Genomic DNA, 23674 nt, shown 5'->3' with positions numbered 1-23674 from the left:
TCTCCTTTCCTCTCTTCTCTTCTTCTCTCCTCTCTTCTCTTCTCCAACTCTCATAAACTCAAAGTGAGCAAATGAGGAATGAATGGAGGCTTTATTCCCTTCATTCCTCACCCTAACCCAAGGTGGACCCACCCCCTTTATGCCAAGTCAGGGAAAATTTAAAAAAAAAAAAATGAAAATTTTGCATTTCTTCCCTTCTCGCGGCGCTTTTCCGAAATCGTATGGGAAGCGTATGCTTCGCCCTCCGAAGCGCGTTCGGAAATTTCCAAAAAGCGTCCAAAACAGGCGGAACCGCGCTTCCGGCTTTTGAAGTCACGCTTCCGGGGACGCTTCCTGTACGAATCTGTACGGGACGCGCTTCGGGCCTTAGAACTAGGGGGGACGCTTCCTGTACAAATACGTACGGGACGCGCTTCGGGCCTTAGAACCGGGGGGGAGACGCTTCCTGCAACATTGCCTATGGCATATGAGTAGGATGAGTGTTTCACCTTCTCCTGCAGATGCCCCAACATACATCCTACCCTTGCAGTCTAGGACTCTTGGGAAGTACCTCTCATTTGGCCAAAGAGTCGGAATAAATGGTTAGGGACCACAACACTACAGATGGATGCATCATGTATTGTCGTACTCCCTATGTCTAGGATGCATGGTGTTCAACAACTTGATCACTTAAGATCAAGTCTGATTGGGTTTCTACCCCTAGTTATGTGCACTGACTTTTGTCAGAAGAGAGTGGTAAGGTCTTATGACTCACTCTTGATCGATCCTTCTTATTATCTATATCAATCTTCAGCAGAGACGACACAAGATGCAGAGATAGTACATGATGATCAGGATGGCATGATGGTTGATGGATATTGGCAGGTGGAATTCTCCCTAGTTGAGAGGGAGTGTTGAAGTTGCCAACTAGGGATCAATTCCCTCATTTAGCAACTCCTCTTTTGATGGCACTCTTCACCCTTGAAGAGCTCTTGATGACATCATTCATCATTGGGAATTTTCGATTTTTTATCTTCCTCCAAATGCTTCATTTTTAGGTCGGCTCCCTTTCATGTCGGCTCATGGATGAAAAGGCATGCCTTTTCACCTCACATCAACCACTATAAATATAGCATATGTCCTCATTTTGGCACCTCATCACAACAACACATTCTGTCTCTTTTGATTGGTTCGTTCACATCTGAGGCAGTAGATTCTTCTCACACGTGCGAAGGGTGGACTGGGCATCTCTGTTCTTCCGCATTGACTTTTCTGCAGTGACCTTTGACCAGATTTGACCGAGGCTTATTTGGCACTATTTTGCTGCGATTTTTGGGGAGATATCTCTGTTTGGGTAGGCCACACATTCTGGCACAGGAACCAAGGCTTTTGGTGAAGTTTGACCTGCGTTGACCACAGAGTTTACTTTTTGGTTGACTGAGTTTGACTGCTACTATGTTGACTGTGTTTGTTGCTGGTTGACCTCCAAGGAAGGCTGCATTGCCTTGACCTCGACCAAGCTCATGGAGGACATTTTTACTGCTGCGTTGACTACTGTTGACTTTCTGGTTAGGGTTGTTTGACTGCTGTTGACTGAACAGAATTGCAGATTTTGATTAGGCCATCTACTTGACTAAGGGCAATGGTATTGGATCATCTAATTGGAAAGTCAAGTCACATTGACTTTGACTTCATCATCATTGTACATTATTGGACTCTCTCTCTCTCTCTGCTAAACATTTGATATTTGATAACAAGAAGAATTGATCAAATTGTCTTGGCTTGTCTTCCGCAGTTTATTGTTTTATTGTTCATGTTCTATCTACAGTAACTGTCAATGTGAATTTATGTGATTGTTATTGGAAATTACGTGGAAATTATCATTTGACATTAGGCTAACAAAAGGACATTGAAGTAATTGTTGCAAGCATAGAACATACCATTGTTATCTAAAATTAACACCGTCTTAGTTCCTCCAAGATCTTACTTGTGCTTCGGGACTTTGTCACAAGAGGTTAGGGTCCGAGCAGTAACACTATATAATTTAGGTAAATGAAATTTTGGTCCATCAATGAATTTTTTTGGGGAAAAAGGCAGCCCATAATAGCAAGTTGACTGCTTTTATTATATTTTTTAATTTACTTTTTATAAATCAAAATTAATTCTTTAAGTCCACAGGGTCTTGGATAGACGGTGGTCGGGTGCTCTGTTAAGGCACTCCTTGATGTGAAGTCACTGGTTCAATTCCCCGCCCCGATTGGGGTGATATATTGGACATGATGAAGATGTAGTCCTAACAAGCTTACAAAAAAAAAAAAAAAACTTTAACAAAAAATTGTCAAGAAATAATATAGACTATGCAGTAGTCTCTATTAGATGTCTCCTTAAGTGTTCCATCCGAAAAAAAGTTCTATAGTTTTATAGTTCATAACATTAACTACGCTTTCATATTTAGTGGTTACAACCAGTATGCCAGTGCCTTCTGAGTTCTGGCCCTCCAATGATTTCAATCAACTTGTGCCAACAATTTAGACAAGTCTGAAAACCAGAGAACCAGTAGTAAAAACTTACAGAACGAACAAACTTGTTGAAACGCACTGACACCCTTATCAGTACGTCCAGCAACAGACACAGCCGCTTCAACTGAAGCTTTTTTAGCCTCTAGTTCTTGAGCCTTTTTCTCGTCAACAAATTTTCCAAGAGATTTTTCAACCAACCTAAGAGAACAAAAATAATTAAGATTGATAAGTTAGATCCATATATCATATTATATGCATACAATTCATCCATGTAAAATAGGTTATACACCACCTATCAGAAGATCTTATTTTAAAAATTTATTTATTTGTTCACTTGGTGTAGAATTACCAAGTTTAAACTCCGTATTAGCATCACATAACAGGAAATATTTCAAGACTGTTCAATCACCCTTGCACTGTATTCAGTCCTGGCTGTTTTTGCCACCCATCAAATTGATTTCCATCATAAGATAAAAGTACTTTGAATGTCCTCCTTGCCCACTTTCCTCCTTTTGCTTTTTTTGAGTTGTTTTCCAAAAGAATTCCCGTGCATGATGGAACAGCAGCATTTCCAGAGGGTATTGCAATATTTCCCTGGAAGACCAGTGTTCAATCAATCAAATTTAGAAAAGAGAAAAGAAAGAGGATATTTCCTTTTCCATGTAAGATCTACTTTATAAAGTTCAATGCAATGACATGAAGGTATATAATGAAAGATGCTCTCTCTCTCTCTCTGAACCTAGTAAAGATCAATTCAATTTCCTCCCCAGGAAAGCAGGGGCAAACATCACTCTTATATGTCACAACAAAATGTCGTTAACAGCTTCACTCCAAACATAACTGATGCTTTGATTTCAAGTGCTATAAAACAAGTGCTGAATGACATTGTAGTCATTGAAAGTAAGAAGGAGAATACATGAAAACACAAAGGAATCCCTTACTGCATCCCCAGGATACCTATGAGTTGCCTGGTCCCAAACTAGGGACAAGCGACCTGTCCACTGCAGCAGGGGATGCAAAGCCATGCTACATAGATGAGAAATAAACTTTACATCTATGAGGTAATACTAAGTGGTGGGATTCAACTAATGCAAGTGCACTAATATGAATTTAACAAAATGTCGTTAACAGCTTCACTCCAAACATAACTGATGCTTTGATTTCAAGTGCTATAAAACAAGCGCTGAATGACATTGTAGTCATTGAAAGTAAGAAGGAGAATACATGAAAACACAAAGGAATCCCTTACTGCATCCCCAGGATACCTATGAGTTGCCTGGTCCCAAACTAGGGACAAGCGACCTGTCCACTGCAGCAGGGGATGCAAAGCCATGCTACATAGATGAGAAATAAACTTTACATCTATGAGGTAATACTAAGTGGTGGGATTCAACTAATCCAAGTGCACTAATATGAATTTCAAAACTAGTTTCCTATAGAATGAAGGCCAAAGGTGGAGAGGATCTTAAATCTCAAGAGGTGCATATTATGACACCTCAATTTGATGTCAATCTCTAAAGTAGCTGGTGCCAAATAAAAAATAACTGACCAAAACATTGATGAAATTCTGGATGACTTTGTTGAATGGTTTTGTCATTGATGCCAATGTCTGTTATTGAACACTCTTAATATTTGTCTGGACTGCATTAGTTGGAAGCTCCAATGAAAGGAAGGCTGGAAACCCTAGTAGCCCTGCATTTGTTGAGGTATTTGAGGATGAAGCTCAGTGAATTTGATCTTAAAATCATCTTGGTTGGATTTTCCTCATTGAGCTGATTCCGGTGGTATATGGAATGCCACGAGAACCTTCACACTTTGAGAATTACGCTTGGTTGAAGTTGAAAGCCCCAACTTGTGGCCCAAAACCCCAAAGGGAGATGATGTGGAACCACATCATTAGCCAAGCTCATGAAAGTAGGCTTTTCTTCAAACACCTATGGCTAAAAATAATTCATGAAGGGTTTCAGGCCTATGAGGCGGCTTTAATTTCAAATAAAAATTAAATCTTGACCCCATGATAGCAGGAAAATCCACTTTTCCTGCAAGGTTCCACTTCCTGAATCTCACGCTCCTCAATCAATTGATTCACAACCTGCATGCATTAATAATTTATGGTGTGTGAATTTTTTTTCACATGTCCCAATTGCTGCTTCCTGCGTTTGACCATCAATTTGTCTTTGGCTCAGATTTGGGTGATTTCTTCATTCAACATTGAATCCTGAATGATTATTTAAAGTTGCCTCCCAGTCCTCATTTGATCTTCAACAAGTCTTTTCACTTGTTCAAGGAGTCAATCATGCAAAAATCCTTCTAATCCACACACAGTGAACTCTACAGCATGTACAGAATTCTTCACCTGAGTTATTTAACCACAAATTGTCCTTAATTCTTACACAGAATTACTTCTTCACATGATTTATAAATTAATCTATCATCAGTTTCAGGCTTCACACAGATGCTGAAACTCTGCTAATTCTAGATTTCAAAAAGACTAGAATTCTTCATTCATACAAACACACGGACAATTCATGAACACAGAAAATGTATGAAAACCCTGTTTCATTAATTAAAATCTATACATCACAAATACTCAGAAACTCTCTTCCACTCTTGGCCTGATTCTACATTCATTTGACAATTAGCTTTGCCCGTAAGCTTACAATGATTAGATACAAAGTTACAAGAAAAGTAGATTTTCTACATCCATAAATCACTCCCTGATTTATTCCCTAAAGCTCTCATGATTTATTCCATGAAGCTCTCATGATTTATCCCCTAAATCTCTCATGCTTTTCAAGGTATATTAGCTTTTGCTTTGTGGACAAAATCTTTTCTATCCACAACTTTTCTAAAACTATAACTCATACTTTCTACAATAATTAAAGAATCTAAGATTATTTACAAACAAGGAATTAGAATTATTTTTAAATGTTGAAGCCCCTTTTGGAGCTTTATTTCCAAAAAGCCTTGATTTTTCAAAAATGACTTGAAAGTTCAGATGCTCCTGCATCACCCCTAAAGGCAAACGGACTCATTTGGGCTCAAAATTTTAATTTCGAATTTTTGCATTAAGGATTTTCCCTCCAATTATTTTGAATTTCAAATGCTTGTTTCCATCCAAATCCTAATGTGTGTGTATGTGTGTGTGTGTATATATATATATATATATAGGCACAGATATGAACACTTATCTGATCATATTAAATTCAACTGGGAATTGAAGGAGGGACTGACTGATTAATAACCTGGTGACGCCTGTGTGAGATGGCTTGAGTTACAAGGTCACAGTATTTGTAGTTATGTGCATGGTGAAATATGTCTATTGGACATGCATTTGTATTGTCATTGAAAAACTGAGTAGGAATGTCTAGTTTATAATATAGTCATGGTTAATCAGCTATCTGGTATACAAATACAGTTTTTATGAGTTGTCATTATCCTCATGGTTTACTGAGTTATATACACAAGTGTACATAGTTTCTTGCATATGCATGGTTATTTAATATGCTAACCTGTTAGGCACTGTTAATAAGGGAATATTTGTTCCTATGCAGCTGCAACAAGATGGACTGCATGAATATGTTTGAACACTCAAGTTATGAGGACTAGTATATTCCAATAGATAAAAATCTGATCTTGGTTATTTGCATGGTCCTTTATGAGTGTTTAAGAATCTAGTTGAATGGCTATGGATGGGTCAAATATCATGTATTAACCTTCTTAATCACTAGAGGATATTTATGGTTGAGCTCTAAAAGAGCTTTTGCTGACTGATGAGCTTTATAGGGCTTATTGTCATTTATTGATGGAAACGTTCGTATGTATGACTAATTGAAGTTTTCCTTCCTCTTGATGTGCCGACGGAAGCAAGTATAAATATTGACGTAAGCGTATGCTCTTGTCAAGGGCATCTGGGATCAATATGACCTAAATCGCTAAGTATTGCAGCCTTGGGCTAGTTGGGATTAGTGATCTGTTTACAAAGAGATGATGCACCCATATGTGTGCATTTTAATGAACTGCACTGCATTCATCACACCTGGTTAAGGACGTGTACATATATATATATATATATATATATATATATATATATATATTCTTGTGTTTGCTTGGATCTAAGGCAGAATTACAAAACCTTAGTTAAATCCTTGAATCACTCATAGGAAACCCGGAAAGGTATTTGGGTGCGCTAAGTCAGAATTCACCCTGTGATCAAGCTGGAATAGGGCTAGTTCAAACCAGTTTGAGAGTTTGAACGTTCGAAGAGAGTAGCGAGTGCATACTCGTAGTAGGTTCGAACCTTGAATGGGCCAAACTCAACTGACGTGGAGGTTAAAATTGATCGAATTAATTAAAGCCTATTGGTACGGGACCCATCAAGGTTAGCATTGCTCGTGTTCTAGGTCAAACACATTTACTAAGGAAAAAGGGACGCTAAACATTAATTAAAGTAAATAAGAAAATGCTTGCCATATAATGGGGGTGGGCTGGACCGGAATAGTTCAAGAGTTCAGGGCATTCAGGAGACTAAATGTGTCTGAGGCATTCAAGAGACCAGATGCAAGTCGGGCCTAGAGGTGCACGCCAAAGAATATAGTTTGAGGGTCTGAACCCCTGAACCTGTGAATTGTTTAAAGGAGCCAAACACACACGTGATGAAAGACTAGTTCAGGACTTCGAGGGTCCAGAGCTTTGGACTGGTGGAAGTCCATGAAGGTACCCAACTCCAAAGAATTAAAAATAATGTAAATTCTTAACATAACATGCTACGGGGACAGACGTGTGGGCCCAGGGGGATATGTGACGTGGGAGGTGCGACGTGGGAGTAGTTAAGGACACACCGATGCCACAAGGTGACGTGGCACCACCTGCATAGGGTAGGGGTGCCATGTGGGCATCACATGGGCACCACATGGGTGCCATGTGGCAAGTCTTGCGAGTGTCACATGGACACCTTCTGGGTGCCAAGTTGTTATTTTTAGTTAACAATGGTATGTTCTATGTTTAGCACAATTACTTCAATGTCCTTTAGCAGCCCAATGACAATTTCTAATTTAGTTTCCAATAGCAATCACATTAACCATTAATCACATTGACAGTAACTATAGATAGAACATGAAATAACCAAATGCAGAAGACAAGCCAAGACAAGGGGACACCAGATTTGGCAGATGCCGAGGAAAAACCCCAAGATGGGGAAAACCCTTTGATCAATTCTTCTTATTATTAGATCACATGTTCAGCACAGAGAGAGTACAAAAAGTCAAAGTTGACTTGCCAAATCAAAGTAAAAACAGTCTTGTCAAATCTGCAATAAAATTCACCCCTAACCAGAAAGTCAACGCTAGTCAAAGTAGCAGCAAATTGTCCTCAAAGCAACTAGGTCATACCTAGTCAAACTCGCCCTAAACAAGTGATCAAAGTCAGCCTAAAATAGTCCCAAAGTCAGCGGTCAAACTTTGCCTTGAAGTTTGCGGTCAACCTGCAATTTATCTTTGCAGTCAAAGTGCTCAGAACACCTCGGTTTTTGTGCCAAAGAGTACAGCCTGCCCAAACAGAAAACTGCCCAAAAGATCGAACTCAAAATCTGCCTGGAAAGTCAAAGTCAACACTAGTCAAACTACAAGAAAGACTAAAATTTTCGGCCCTGAAATTCATCCTCCTTGCCACACGTGTGAGAGAAAGAATATGCCCAATAGTTGTACGAACCAATGAGAGAAGGAGAGAGAAGAATGTGTGAGTGATGATGATGCCAAATGAGGTGAGAGGTCACTTATATTTATACAAGTCGTTGAGGGTGAAGTGACATGTTCATGGGCTTCATGAGCCTACATGATGATGTGGCTGACCTTAACAATTTGCTCATGTGTGGGCATAAATTCAAAAACACATTTCTGCTTGTCCAAATTTGATGATCTTTAGATCAATTTTGGTCCTCTCGAAAAGAGGAATTTAATGCAATCATGATCTCCATTAAATGAGTTGTCCAAAGTGGAATTTGGCCCTAGTTGCCAATTTTAACACTCCCTCTCAACTAGGGAGAATTCCACCTGCCAATCCATCCATCATCATCGATCATCATGCCATCTTATTGTCATGAACCATCTTTGTATCTCGTCTCATCTCAGCTCTACTGAACATTGATATAAATATTGGAGAACAATCGATCAAGAGTGAGTCACAAGATCTTACCACTCTCCACTGACAAAAGTCAATCTAGAGGTAGAACCTCAATCAGACTTGATCCCAGATCAAGTTGTTAAACATCATGCATCCTAGACATGGGGAGTACGGCAGTACATGATGCATCCATCTATAGTGTTATGGGCCCTATCCACTTTTCCCAACTCATTGGCCATATGAGAGGTACTTCCCATGAGTCCTGGACTACATGGGTAGGGCGTATGTTGGGGCAACCGCAGGAGAAGGTGAACCACTCATCCTGCCCATATGCCATAGGAGAAGGTGAACCACTCATCCTATGCATATGTCAATAGTAGGGGAAGGTGAGCCACTCACCCTACACACGTGTCACCAATCATCGGGGAAGGTGAACCACTCACCCTACACACTTGTCACCAATCGTAGGTGAAGGTGAACCACTCACCCTACGCACGTGTCACCAATCGTAGGGGAAGGTGAACCACTCACCCTACACACATGTCAACCATCATGGGGTATCACAGGGGAAGGTGAACCACTCACCCTACACACATGTCAACCATCATGGGGTATCACAGGGGAAGGTGAACCACTCACCCTGTACACAGCACACCGAAAGGGGAAGGTGAACCACTCACCCTGTACACAGCACACCGATAAGGGAAGGTGAACCACTCACCCTATGGTCGCTTACAGCTCCAGAAGTACCCCAAGCCCCCAGGAGCTCCCAGAGCTCAATGTCCAACTCAAGCAGGACCCTTATGGGAGGTCCTTTCCATGACTACAAGTCTCTCTCGAAAGGTTAAGAATTTGACCTTCCCTAAGGACTTCGTGAGGATGTTTGCAACCTGTTCATCAATCTTGATGTGTTAGAGCCTTATTGCTCCCCGTTGTACCATATCTCGGATAAAGTGGTACCTGATATCAATGTGCTTGGAGCAGTCGTGGAACACGGGATTCTCTGAAAGGTGAATCCCACTCTGGGTGTCACAGTAGATCATGGTGGTATCCAGCACGTGCTCAAATAGCTCATTAACGGGCTTCCTCAACCAAACAGCCTCACAACAAGCCATACTAGCAACAATGTATTCAGCCTCGACGATGCTTAAAGCAATCGATTTATGCTTCTTGCTCGTCCAAGAAATTGAAGCAGACCCCAATGAGAAGCAACATTTAGACGTGCTTTTTCGATCCACCAAATTATCAGCCCAGTCAACATCAGAATATCCATGCAGCGTCAAATTTCCGATAGTGTATCTCAGTCCATAGTTGATTGTGCCACGAAGATATCTCAAGAGATTCTTAGCAGTAATCCAATGGATGTGATGAGGCTTGACCATAAATTGACTCAACGTATTCGCAGCAAAGCATATGTTCGATCGAGAGTTTACCAAGAACATCAGGGGCCCCACAATTTGTCTATATTCAAAAGGGTTGGCCAATTCGGGCCCGACGGCACTTCCACATAGCTTCTTGAAGTTGAGTTCCATCGGAGTAGACACAAACTTGCAATCCACCATCCCACATCTCTCGAGCAACTTCACAACGTATTTTCCTTGAGAAAAGAAAATCTCACCTGCCTTTTGCCAGACCTCTAAGCCTAGGAAGTAGTGCATCAGTTCTAGGTCCTTCATCTCAAATTCGGAAGCCATCTCCCTCTTGCATTGATAAATGAGAGAATCTGCACCTATCAGAAAGAGATCATCTACATAAAGGACCAAAATGAAAGGCATGTCCTTTTCAACCTTGAAGTATAAGTTAGGATTAGCATCGCTCCTCATAAATCCCAGCTTCATAAGATAGCTATCAATCCTCTCATACCAAGCCCTAGGGGCTTGCTTCAACCCATAAAGGGCTTTCTTCAACCTGCATATGTGTGTCCTTCGATCTTGTACTTTGAACCCCTGAGGTTGTTCCAAGTAGACTTCCTCCTTAAGCGAGCCATGCAAGAAAGCAGTCTTAACATCCATTTGATGTAGGCTCCATCCTTGAGAGGCAGCAAAAGCAATAATAGATCGGATAGTGGTATATCGAGCAATTGGTGCAAATATCTCATCATAGTCCACTCCTTCATTTTGAGAGAAACCTCGAATAACGAACCTAGCCTTATACTTTTCAACACTCCCATCAACTCCATGTTTAATTTTGTAAAATCCATTTTGAGGTGACCATGAACTTGTCCTTGGGTCTAGGCACCACGTCCTAGACATCATTCTTCATGACAAATCCGTATTCCTCATTCATCGCATCCTTCCATACTTGGTGCTTTACGGCTTCTTCGAACTTGCATGGTTTAGCTCAGTGTTGCGGGGGAGCGACCCCCCCCCCGATCCCACTCCCAATCCGCGCTCCGGGCAGGAGCGACTCGGGAGCGGGTCAGCAGTGCACTCCCTAAAAAAAATTTCGCTCCCTGCCTTTTTGGGAGCGTTTTGCCTTTTTTGCAATTTTTTTTTGTAGTAATGTTCGAAATGCAATTTTTTTGAAAGAAACAAATAATTTTTGAGTGGGGTAGCTTAATGATCAAGTCTAGGCCCTAGTATTGATATGCTATTCATGGTAATGTTAAATTCTTAAAGTAAAAGGATGAAACTCTTTCATCCTTTTACTTAAATTTTTAACATTACCATGAAATGACCCAAGATGTTTGAGAGTGGTTCCGACTTCATTGGATTTCATATGGAGAAAGTAGAATTTTAGATTTCATTCAAAATCCAACAAAATTATCAGTTTTTCAGGATTTCAGGATTGGGGGATTGCAATGTTTCCATTGAATTTTGTCATGTATTAGGGTATGGAACTCGTATTTAATCAAGAGCACCAATCCCTCTATGTACCTTGATGTTAGTGACATTGGTTGTCAAACTCCTCTATCATGACCCTCCTAAAAATGTACGCATCACTCAAACAAAATCTTGACTTGACATGGTATGCTTTTTCTATCTTATGGTAATGCTTAGAGGGTGATATTAATGACAAAGATCCCTATACAAATACAGAGGTAATGACAAAGATACCTCTGGATATTAATGCTTAGAGGGTGATATTAATGACAAAGACCCTGATTTTCCAACAAGACTAAAAAATTAGTCATTTCTCATGGTGGCAAGAGGCCCAAGCATAAGAAATAGATAATAGATTTACTTCTCTTTTCTAGTTTCTAGTAGCTTTATAACTATTGACTCTTTCATATTTATTATAATATTTTTTTAAACAATATATGACAATTTAAGTTTGAAGTTGGCAATTATAACTCATTAGTAATGAATTATGAATATGATGCTTCATGAAAGTTGAAAGTTGTTTCATTTTATAACATTTCATTTCATGTTAGATATTATTTGTTGTAATGGTTACACTTAGCTTACAAGTACAACTTTGGTGATCAATGATGATAAATGTTATATATTGAATTTTGAAAGCTTGAAACTTTAAGATTGATGAATCATGAGACTCAATATGTTGTATGTTACTATGTTACTAACTTGTGGACATGGTCGATGAAGATTATACTTCTAGATGATTGTTGTTATATGGTTCAATCTATGTTTTTTTATGTTTTTAATATCTAATTCATTATTCTACATGTTTTTGTTGACATATGTATCAAAATACAAAAAATATATATATAATATAAAAAACGCTCCGAGATTCGCTCCCAAACCGGGAGCTTCTGAAAATGTCGCTCCTGCTCCCGTTTTCACTCCCGCTCCCCACTTTCGCTTCCACTACCAAGTAACACTAGTTTAGCTTTGAATAATAGTACTCATAACAGCCAAGTACTGTTGATACTTATTCGGCTTCTTACTTTCACAAAATGTCCCTCTTGGAGCAATATGTTTTTCAGCATCTTCAAGAGTATCTTTGAGCCACAAAGGTCTTTTCCTTGAGATATAGGTATGACCACAAGGTGGATCAATGGGATCCATCAAGCCTTCAATATCGAGCATAGGCTCGTCTATTGGAGGTTCATCCTGATTTTCCACGACATCATCATTGTCCTTCCTTGGGATAGGGAGATCTTTGGCTTTCCCAAGGGCGGTATCTTCATCGAAGGTGACATCATGGCTTACTTCCACATCTCTTTGACCAGGCACATAGATTCTATATGCCTTTGAATTTTCACTATAGCCAACAAATATACCTTTCTTCCCAAATGCTTCCAATTTGTTTCTTTTCTCCTTAGGCACATGAAAATACATGGGACAACCAAATATTCTAAAATGAGAAACATCAGGTTTTTTACCAATGAAAACCTCCTCGGGTGTCTTGAAATCCAACGCTTGATGTGGGCTCCTATTTTGAACATACACAGCAGCATCGGCAGCTTCTCCCCATAATAACTTTGGTAGACATTGATCATGGAGCATGGCACGATTGGCTTTTATGATTGTTCGGTTCTTCCTTTCAACAACTCCATTTTGCTCAGGAGTGTATGATATAGTTCTCTCCTTCTTAATGTCAGCTTCTCTGCAAAAGTCATTGAATTCATTTGATTCATATCTGGTTCCATTGTCGGTCCTTAATATCTTGATTTTCTTCCCTATTTGATTTTCCACCAATGCTTTGAAAGAACGGAACTATTTGAACACTTCATCCTTCTTCTTCAAGAAATAGGTCCATGTTTTGCGTGAGAAGCCACCCACAAAGATTGCATAGTATAAGTATCCTTCCAATGATGTTACGAGCAACATACCAGATAGGTCAGAATGAACCAATTGAAGAATATCAGTAGTTTGGCTTTCACTAGAAGGGAATGGTCCCCTTATAAGTTTCCCAGTTGCACAACCCTGACAAACACCTTCATGGTTCATGTTGAACTCGGGCATACCTCTGACCATCTTCCTTACCCCAGATAAGGCTTTGTAATGAAGATGGGCAAATCTTTGGTGCCATAATTCAGATTGAAGAGAAGTATCGCAAGTCAAGGCTCCCAAAGGACTTCCTCCAACTTGATAGAGACCATCAACCCTAAATCCAAGTGTCAATGCATCTTTAAGGTTTCTTTGCCAAATACGTATCTTTCCATCAATGAATGCTACCTTGAAGCATTTATCTTCCATCACATAAATAGACACCAAGTTCTTCTTCAAATTGAGTGCATACAACACTTCTTATAGATGAATGGTTTGATCTTGATTCAAGTGAAGAGTGACAGTACCTATCCCTTTCACGGGGTTGGTGGCATTATCTCCAAGTATGATCTCCAAATTAGTCTTCTTTCAACCAAATTTGAGAGGGCCTCCTTGTACCCAATGAAGTGCCTTGAGGCTCCACTATCAATCAACCAATGATCCAAAGTATCTGAAGGAGAGGCAATACATGAAGTGGAAATAAGATAAAAACTCATTTTATTTTTCTACGACATTACTTTCATCATACTTGGTATTTCTCGTCCTTTTCGGAGACCGACCATTTCCATTTCGAGCAGCGGAAGCATTCCTCTTTCCTTTGTTGTTGAACCTGTTGTTCCTTTGATTGCCATTGCCTTTGAAATTTTCGTTGTTGTTGTCATCCCTTGAAGAATTCTTCTTGTGAGGACACTCTCTAGCATAGTGGTCGAACCTGTTACATTTGTAGCACCTTCCTTTTCTTCCTTCTTTGAATCCCTGCTTGAATCCTTGACCCTATCTCCTTGGATCAGCGTTATTCTTCCTCTTTACATGAGTGGAGAAAGTAGTAGGTTCATTTCCATTTGAGGGCTTGTCTCTCTCCATCATCCTCATCTCCTCTTGAGTGCATCTAGCCAATAATTCATTGAAACTAGGTATACTGTCATAATTGAGAATGGTGGTGTTAAACACATCACATGCTCTTGAAAGACCTCCAAGTGCAATGAGAGTGAGCTCCTTGTCAACAATAACTTCTCCAATAGATAGTTGGTCATTATTGATTTGTGTTATTCTCATAAAGTAGGAATGAATAGACTCCCCTTTATTCATCTTGATGTCCTTCAACTTGTTCTTCAGAAAGAGGATTTGATTTGCATTATTCACTTTGAACATCCCAACCAACTTATCATACATCTCCTTAGATGTTCCCAAATCAGAAATATAAGCAACTGAATGCTTTTGAATGGAGTCTATGATCATTTTCTTAGCTTTGACCTCACCTTTCTCATACATCATCTTCGCAACAGTAGGTGCATTTGAAGGAGGCTCCACCACTTTTTCCTACACATAGTCCATTGCATCATGCTCTTCCAAAGTCATTTTCCATGCATGATAGTCAGATTTGTCATTGAGCTTGTCCTTGGTCTTGAAGTAAGATGTAGATGCCATGGGAACTTGTCCAATAGATCTCTCTTAGTGATTGCTTTTCTCTCTCTTGCTTGGGCTTTGTCTTCACCTGGGCTCTGAAACCATGTTAATTTTAGTTAACAATGGTATGTTCTATGCTTAGCACAATTACTTCAATGTCCTTTAGCAGCCCAATGACAATTTCCAATTTAGTTTCCAATAGCAATCACATTGACAATAACTATAGATAGAACATGAAATAACAAAATGCAGAAGACAAGCCAAGACAAGAGGACACCAGATTTGGCGGATGCCAGGGAAAAACCCCAAGATGGGGAAAACCCTTTGAACAATTCTTCTTCTTATTATATATAATGTTCAACAGAGAGAGAGTACACAAAGCCAAAGTTGACTTGCCAAATCAAAGTCAAAATAGCCATGTCAAATCTATAATTAACTATAGTAAAATTCAGCCCTAACCAAAAAGTCAACACTGGTCAAAGTAGAAGTAAAATGTCCTCAAAGCAGCTCGGTCATACCCAGTCAAACTTGGCCTGAACAGGAGGTCAAAGTCAGCCCAAAATAGTCCCAAAATCAATGATCAAACTTGGTCAAACTCTGCCCTGAAGTCTGCAATCAACCTGCAATTTATCTCTGCAGTCAAAGTGCTCAGAACACCTCGGTTTTTGTGCCAAAGAGTACAGCCTACCCAAACAAAAAACTACCCAAAATATCGAACTCAAAATCTGCCTGGAAAGTCAAAGTCAACGTTAGTCAAACTACAGGAAAGACTGAAATTTTCAGCCTTGTAATTCTGTCTGAAATTCGTCCTCCTTGCCACACGTGTGAGAGAAAGAATATGCCCAATAGTTGTACGAACCAATGAGAGAAGGGGAGAGAAGAATGTGTGAGTGATGATGATGCCAAATGAGGTGAGAGATCACTTTTTATACAAGTCGTTGAGGGTGAAGTGACATCTTCTTGGCCTTCATGAGCTTACATGATGATGTGGCCGACCTTAACAATTTGCACATGTGTGGGCATAAATTCAAAAACACATTCTTCTTGTCCAAATTTGATGATCTTTAGATCAATTTTGGTCCTCTCGAAAAGAGGAATTTAATGCAATCATCATCTCCATCAAATGAGGTATCTAAAGTGGAATTTGGCCTCGTTGCCAATTTTAACAAGATATCACATGGGTGCCACATGGTAGATTCTTGCCTATGTGGAAGGGTTTAAATGGTGAAACTTCAAACAGTTGTATCTTTTGATCCAAGTGTCGATTTAGGATAAAATTTATATCACCAAAAATATCTCCAAGAGCTGAACACGATGGTGCTATCCAAAGTTAATTATGCTAACTTTTGGAGAATAAGACTTTTGAGACCCCATTTCCATAACAAAACCATGGAGGTCAGGTTAGCTTGATGTAGCAACCCTCCCACTACCTGAGAACAGTACAGGGGACGAGAGGTGGTGTTACATATATGATGTGTACACACACACACACATAAAAACAATGTACTATTTTATAAAAAGCACATTATATTGAAACTTGAAAATGAAGCATTATAAATAAATAAGCAAGAACATTTAAATGACAATCATAAATGTCAAACAATTTTCCACCACCATTTATTTTGGGATTCTCATTATTGGTATCACCCTTTGCCTCTACCTTAATCCTCTAGGGACATCAATCAACACCACCCAACTTTGATAAAGCTACCTAATCCAAGCTTTAACATATGGTAGACAAACATACCATGCCTAATCAACAATTTTGGTTGAGTGAAGGGTACATTTTTGCTAAGGCCCCAACAGAGGAGTCCAACAATCAATATCACCGAAATCAAGGCACATAAAGGGCTTGGTGCTCTTGATTAAATTCCAATCCCATACCTTCATACATGATAGAATCTAATGAAAAAGTTGCAATTCTACCAATCCCGAAATCTTGAAAATTGTTAATTCTGTTGAATTTTAAAAGGGAAATGAAATTCTACTTTCTCCATATCTTTCTTTTTCTTTCTTTTACTTTAAGAATTGAACATTGCCATTAAATATTAGCATTTCTAGTGCAAATTGATAGTGAAACCCTCCTTTAAAGGAAAAACTCTGCTCTGAAGCTTATAGAAGTATCACTAATTCATAATTAACCTCTAATTAGGCATTAAAACCAAAAATTTGGATCCCAACAATCAAATTAAGGCAAAATCAAACAATTTTTTTTGGAAACACACCGTACAAACACTGAAACACGTTTCAGTCTGTATGAAACACGTTTCACTTACAGACTAAAATGCATTTCAGCATTTCAGTACGGAAACGCAACTAATACGAGGGGGGGTCACGTTTCCTGCAACATTGTTGGAATTATAGTTACGGGGGAGCGCCCCCCCCCCTCGAACCCGCTTCCGAATCGCGCTTCGGACCGGGGCGGCTCGAGAGCGCGCTCCCAAAATCGCTCCCGGACGGGAGCGATTTTCGGGAGCGCGCTCCCTAAAAAAAATTTACGCTCCCTGCCCTGTTCGGGAGCGTTTAAGGGAGCGATCGCTTCGTCGCTCCCGGAGTGATTTTTAACGCCCGGGAGCGATCGGGAAGCGATCAAACGCTCCGAGAGCGTTTCGACCCAGGCCGGGAGTGATCCGGCGGAAAAAATTTCCGCGAACGCATTTTAAAAAAAAAAAAAAAAAAATAAATAAATAAATAAATAAAATAAAATAAAATTGGTTTTAAAAGCCCAATGGGCTTAAAAAAATTTCATTGTGACTTCATTGAGCAAGAGTTAAGAGCAAGAGCAAGAGCAAAGGAGCGAGGAGCAAGCCTGCAGAGGTAAGTAACTTAGTAATTTAGTTAGTTTAGTTAGTTAGGTAGTGATTTAGTTAATTTAATTTAGTTTATTGAGTTTAAAAATCATAAATTTAAATTAAATTAATTAATCCTAATAAATTAAATTAATTTGCAGATTCAGGAATCAAAACCCTACAAACATCAAACACCATGGACCTAGCTATATTTCTTGGCATTTTCCTCTTCCTGGTCCCTTTTATGGTTATTATGGTGTTGGAGAGTAGGAAACGGAGGGGCCAACCTGAAGAGGGGGATGAAGAAGTTGGAGAAAGTCAAATTGGTGAAAACCCCGGTGAGGAGGAGCTGGAGGAGGGTGAACATGACCCTCAAAAAACTAAACAAGACCAAACTCCATTGTGGAAATATGTTAACAGAGCTGAAACAGGGAGAGGGGGTGGAACCACTAAATTTCATTGCCCCCATTGCAACACTGATTACACAGGTTCATACACCCGTGCTAGAGGACACCTTTGCGGGAAAAGGCCATGGGATGGAGACAAACAAATAGGAATCAAAACTTGTACAGCGGTGTCAACGGCGGATAGAGCCAAATACATAAGAGAAGAGGAGGAAGCCCAACATAGATCAAAAAAATCAAGGGGTTTCTTTGAACCAAGCTCACAATCACAAAGAACTCCTTCAGCATCCTCCCAAGGCAGTGGATATGGAGGCACAGTGTCATCATCTTTAAGGCGTAGAACCATATCAGATTTCCTTGATGAGGGGTGTAGGAATGATGTGGATTCAAAGGTTTACAGGTTTCTCTATGCATGTGGGATACCATTCAATGTTCTTCGCTCACCTTATTGGCACGAAATGGTTTCTGCCATAAATGATGCCCCTAAAGGATACAAGAGCCCTGGGTATGACAAGGCAAGAACCGTTGGCCTTGATCATGAAAAAGCCAAAATATCACATTCTTTGAATAGAATGACAAGTTCTTGGACTGACCATGGGGTGTCCATTGTATCTGATGGATGGACAAATGTAAAAGGCAAGCCATTGATAAGTGTTCTTGCTGTGTCTGTTAGTGGTCCCATCTTTCTAACTGCACATGATTACTCAGACAAGTTCAAGACCGCTATCAACATTGCAGAAGCATTACTTGAAACAATTGAGCGTATTGGCCCTTACAATGTCATCCAAGTCATCACTGATAATGCTCCTAATTGTAAGGCAGCGGGAGCAATTATTGAGGATAAATACCCCAACATATTTTGGTCTGGATGTTTGGTTCACACATTGAACCTTCTGTTGCATGATATTGTCAAGAACAAAAATGCACAATACCAATGGATTGGTGATTTGTACAAGAAAGGCAAAAAAATGATAAAATTTATTACAAATCATAGCAATACCCATGGCCTTTTCCGCAGTCACTCGAGATTGGAGTTGTTGAAGATTGCGAAGACTAGATTTGGTAGCTATTACCTCACCTTCAGGCGCCTTTTGAAGGTAAGAGAGGCATTAGCTAGCATGGTATCAAGTCCACATTGGCAGGTATTAAAGGAAAGGGCTACAAATGCAGCTGACGTGGCAGGTTTTGAAATGGTGGAGGAGGCCGCTCTTGATGGGCAGTTTTGGACAAGTGTGAGGCAGGTATTGGATTTCACCAAGCCAATTTATCACATGATTCGGTTTGCAGATACAGACAAACCAGTGATTGGCGAGGTGTATGAGCAAATGGATACCATGTTGGGGGAAATAAAAGATATTGTTCATAATAAAGATCCCAACTTGTACAAACTGATTCATGATTGTGTGTGTGAACGGTGGAATAGGCTCAATCTTCCACTACATTGCTTGGCGTATATCCTTACGCCAAAATACTACTCTACATCCTGGTTGGGCCAACCTGCAGCAGGGGGTGGGGTTAGGACCAAACCCCATTTAGATCCAGAGGTAACTAGAGGATATTTGGAAGCATTAGAAAAGTTGGTACCTGACAGGGAGGAATGTGCAGCTGTGCGCTTTGAGATAGGCAGATACTTCAGTGGCACTGGTTTGTATGGTAACTTCCATGCAATGGACGATAGAGATAGATTTGATACTCTCACATGGTGGGAAACATATGGCGGCCACGGACTTTTGCCAAAATTGGCAAAAAAAGTTCTTTCACAGGTTGTAAATACTTCTTCTGCAGAGAGGTGTTGGAGCACCTACAGCTACATACATAATGTGAAAAGAAACAGACTCAATGAAAACCGAGCAGAAAGCTTGGTTTATGTGCACTACAACTTGAGATTGTTGAGTCATTACTGTGATCGGGCTTATGAGGATCCCACATATAAAATTTGGGACAATCATCCAGAGGATGACAATTTGGAGGATGGCATTGTACATATTGAAGAACTGGAAGAGGAACTTGTAAGGGATGAAGATGAAGCAGCCATGCCACGTCCACCTCCACCTCCACCATCCAGTAGCAGTGCTCGAGGTCCGAGTCTTGTTCCTTTGCTGTCGCCACCTCCATCTACACCCTCACGTGGAGGTTCTAGTTCTGGTCGTCGGCCTGTGCGGGAGACTCCTAGAAGACCACCACGACCTGCTTATACTCCTGGAGACTCTCGTGGCAAGGGCCACATGTAGATTTACAGTTTATTTGTCTTTTTTAGTTTCTATTAGACTTTAGTTTTCATAACTGTTGAGTTTTGAGTCCTTGACTCTTGACTCTTGACTCTTTCATATCATAATGATATTTTTTGACATTTGTAAACAATATATCACTGTGACAATGAAAATTTGAAGTTTGAAGTTGGGCCTTGGCAATTATAACTCATTGGTAATGATTGTGAATTATGAATATGATGCTTCGTGAAAGACTAAAGTTGTTTCATTTCATTTCATTATTCATGTTTCATTTTATAAATTTATAACATTTCATATCATGTTAACAGTTAGAAGTTAGGACTTAGAAATATCTTAGATATTACTTCTTGTAATGGTTAAAGTTTAAACTTAGCTTACAAGTACAACTTTGGTGATCAATGATGATAAATGTTATTGAATTTTCAATTTTGAAAGCTTGAAGTTGAAACTTTAAGATTGAATTTGATGAATCATGATTCATGAGACTCAATATGTTGCAGTTGTAATATGTATTTTACTAACTTGTGGACATGGTTGATGACGATTATAATTTCTAGAATCTAGATGATTGATGTGATATGGTTCAATGATCAATCTATGTTTTTTTATGTTTTTTATGTCTAATTCATCATTCTACATGTTTTTGTTGACATATATGTATCAAAAATTAAAAAATATAAAAAATATATATATTTTTAAAAAATCGCTCCCGGATTCGCTCCCAAACCGGGAGCTTCTGAAAATGGTCGCTCCCGCTCCCGTTTTCGCTCCCGCTCCCGCTCCCAAGCAACATTGGTTGGAATCTCTCTGGGCCACATTGGTGTTTTCCTTCTTCCCGTGACCATCCGAAGCTTGTTAGGATCAGCTCCTGGTCTGAAGCATTTTTCTCTTTTCTTTGTAGCTTTTTGAAAGATCTTCTCATAGCAGGTGGTAAATAAATGGTCTTCAATTCTTAATCATGGCTATTTCTACATCTGCATTTCACATTTTCATAATCCAATACCCGCCACAATGAAGTGCCTGAGTATTATAGAACTATCTCTTCATGAAGTTCTTTACAAAGGTCTAACTCCACAATTCTGACATAGAAAGAAAGCTTCTTGTCCTTGGGCTTGTTTGATACAATTAACTAATTTCATTTACCTTCTAACACCGGATACATCAAGAGATGCAACATATGATGAGAAGCTTAACCCAGATCTGGATGGACAAACAAACTGGGGTCGTTGGATGAAACTCGGGAACCCTTGGTTTCAAGAATAACCAAGCTCTTTTACATAGCCAATGCCTCCGTCCAACAGTGTCCTTTTACTTGGTTTCCAAGATCATAAAAACTTGTAGTTAAAAAACTCCTGAACACAGATATAAAACACTCTTTGACATCCAGTCGAAGAGAAACGCACTGCGACGCTAAAGACAGCTACATATAAAATCCCACATGTCCTATAAAAGCAGTTCCCATATTACATTTAGTGAAGGAAACTCCTCTGCCTTTTTGGGGTCTTTGCGGACATTAATAAAATGATTTATCAAATTCGGTTCATCCAAGAAGGCAGCCATTGGAATCCCACAACAGTCAGCACCATGTTATTCTTTATTATTTCTAGATTTGGGTTGAAGATGTTTTAGGCACTCTCATGGTGTATCTCTGGTCCCTATTGAAGTAATCATGTCAGAAATGGAAGGGAAAAAAAAATAGATTTAATGAAGTAGGGCAGTGCATCACAATGAATTCACTCGCAGCCAATCAATAGAAAAAGAAGCAGATCGTCTTCAAAACCGACACAATACGAGAACCAGAATCAGAAATTGGAAGAAAAAGATATCAGGATGTAGTAGCATTTAGTGATTGGCATCAATCCCCTAAATGGTTCTCATCAGTCTCCCTCCATGTGGGATCTAATGTCAACCACTGGCCATGCTTTCGAACCCTAAAGAACCATTTAAACAATAACACAGATAACATACACCACGAAAACCAAATGCTTTATACAACCATTTGAACTCTGTTTTTTTTCTGGGAATATAGTTCCTCGCTCCTCTCTATATTGAGCATTCCAAATTAGGACGCCGGTATTACAACCTGCCCCTCCACAGAATTCTTCCCTCTTCCCTGGTTTTTTGGATGAAAAATAGCACCCACCAACCAAAATACCTGCTGGAGACTTAATGGTATTTGACATCCATGAACTTTCGCTAAAAAAGCATCTACCAATCAAGCTAACCCTCGGGGCCTCCAATGCATTATATTATATAATCTCACATATTAAAGTGTTTCTTTAAATCCTCCTCCATCTACTCCCACTTCTACTATTTTATTTCTAAGCACAGTTTGAGAACCCAATATGATACAGAAACTCGCACCTTTTTAGATCCATGGAACACTAAATCTGAAAGAGATAGACGCCCAGCTCCCAAATGAGAGTAGAAATCCGTAACATCCTCCCAAGGCCTGTCATACAGATATTCATATGACTCCCTGCCAAAACAATGTTATTACTCAGTAAAGAAAACAACCAGGGGCGTTTATTTGAATAAACCAGAAACGTTTTTTTTTGTGTTTTTTTCTTCTGGGGTGAAAATAAAAGAAGATACGTACCTGGCAGTCCATCTGAATTCTCTGCAGTCATCCTGGTGATCATAGTGAACGTGGTGTTGTTCAGTGTCTACGTCTGTTCTCATCTTCCTTATAATTGTCGACACTTTGCAGGGCTCCCTCCACCAGATAGGTGCCCTGTACAGGATGTTCATTCAGAAGAGTGTTTGATGTTGTGTATCAGAACATCCTGCATGAGGTTCTCTTTGTAACAATGATAACCTCCCTTTTGCCCAAATATTTGTAAGGAATGACATTTTATTTTCCAGCATTTTTTAATTTTATTATAAGAGACCGTGGTGGTGGTTAAAATTTATCAAATTTGGCTATTAAAGTTTTAAAGTATCATGTGATTTGTTTTAAAAATTTTGATGTTATAATAATATTTTGAAATTCAGATTTAATTTTGACGAAGGTGAGATATTTCTAAAAGCGCGATGTTTAATTGTTTTATATTTTGGAGTTTTTGGTAGGTGAAATAATTTTTTGTCATATATTGGTTTTTTGTATTTTTTAAAATGTATTTTTGAATGTATAAATGGATTTTGTGTCTTGAAAAACTCTTATGGCATTATGTGTAGAGTCTATAGCGCAAACTTATGATTCTAACAAGTCCATGCAGAAATTTAGGCAAATTTGAGCAGAAAGTATGTATGAAAAAGCTTCAAAACATAGAAGAGTTAGACTAATGCTTTTAAAAAGTGGGTGTTTCCCATATTCAACCTTTTTAGTGTAAT

The 23674-nt window shown here is 39.4% G+C and overlaps 1 protein-coding gene across 1 annotated transcript; it reads right to left on the bottom strand.

Annotated features, from left to right (window-relative positions):
• Positions 1 to 2470: 2470 nt before the first annotated feature.
• On the bottom strand, positions 2471 to 23165 carry LOC149176902 (uncharacterized). The gene is made up of 4 exons (XM_089423234.1): positions 22941 to 23165; positions 22706 to 22820; positions 2908 to 3092; positions 2471 to 2696 (listed from the first exon to the last, which is right to left on the bottom strand). Exons 1-4 carry the CDS (start codon positions 23090 to 23092, stop codon positions 2486 to 2488), a joined length of 663 nt encoding a protein of 220 aa, XP_089279360.1. The 5' UTR covers positions 23093 to 23165; the 3' UTR covers positions 2471 to 2485.
• Between the last annotated feature and the right edge of the window lie 509 nt (positions 23166 to 23674).

The sequence above is a fragment of the Pinus tabuliformis genome, chromosome 4_1 (genome assembly GCF_031772625.1).
Source record: "Pinus tabuliformis cultivar Carrire ecotype Pingquan chromosome 4_1, CPIR1, whole genome shotgun sequence".
NCBI lineage: Eukaryota > Viridiplantae > Streptophyta > Pinopsida > Pinales > Pinaceae > Pinus > Pinus tabuliformis.
The sequence above is the reverse complement of the archived record's forward strand: the minus strand, read 5'-3'. Positions and strand labels throughout refer to the sequence as shown.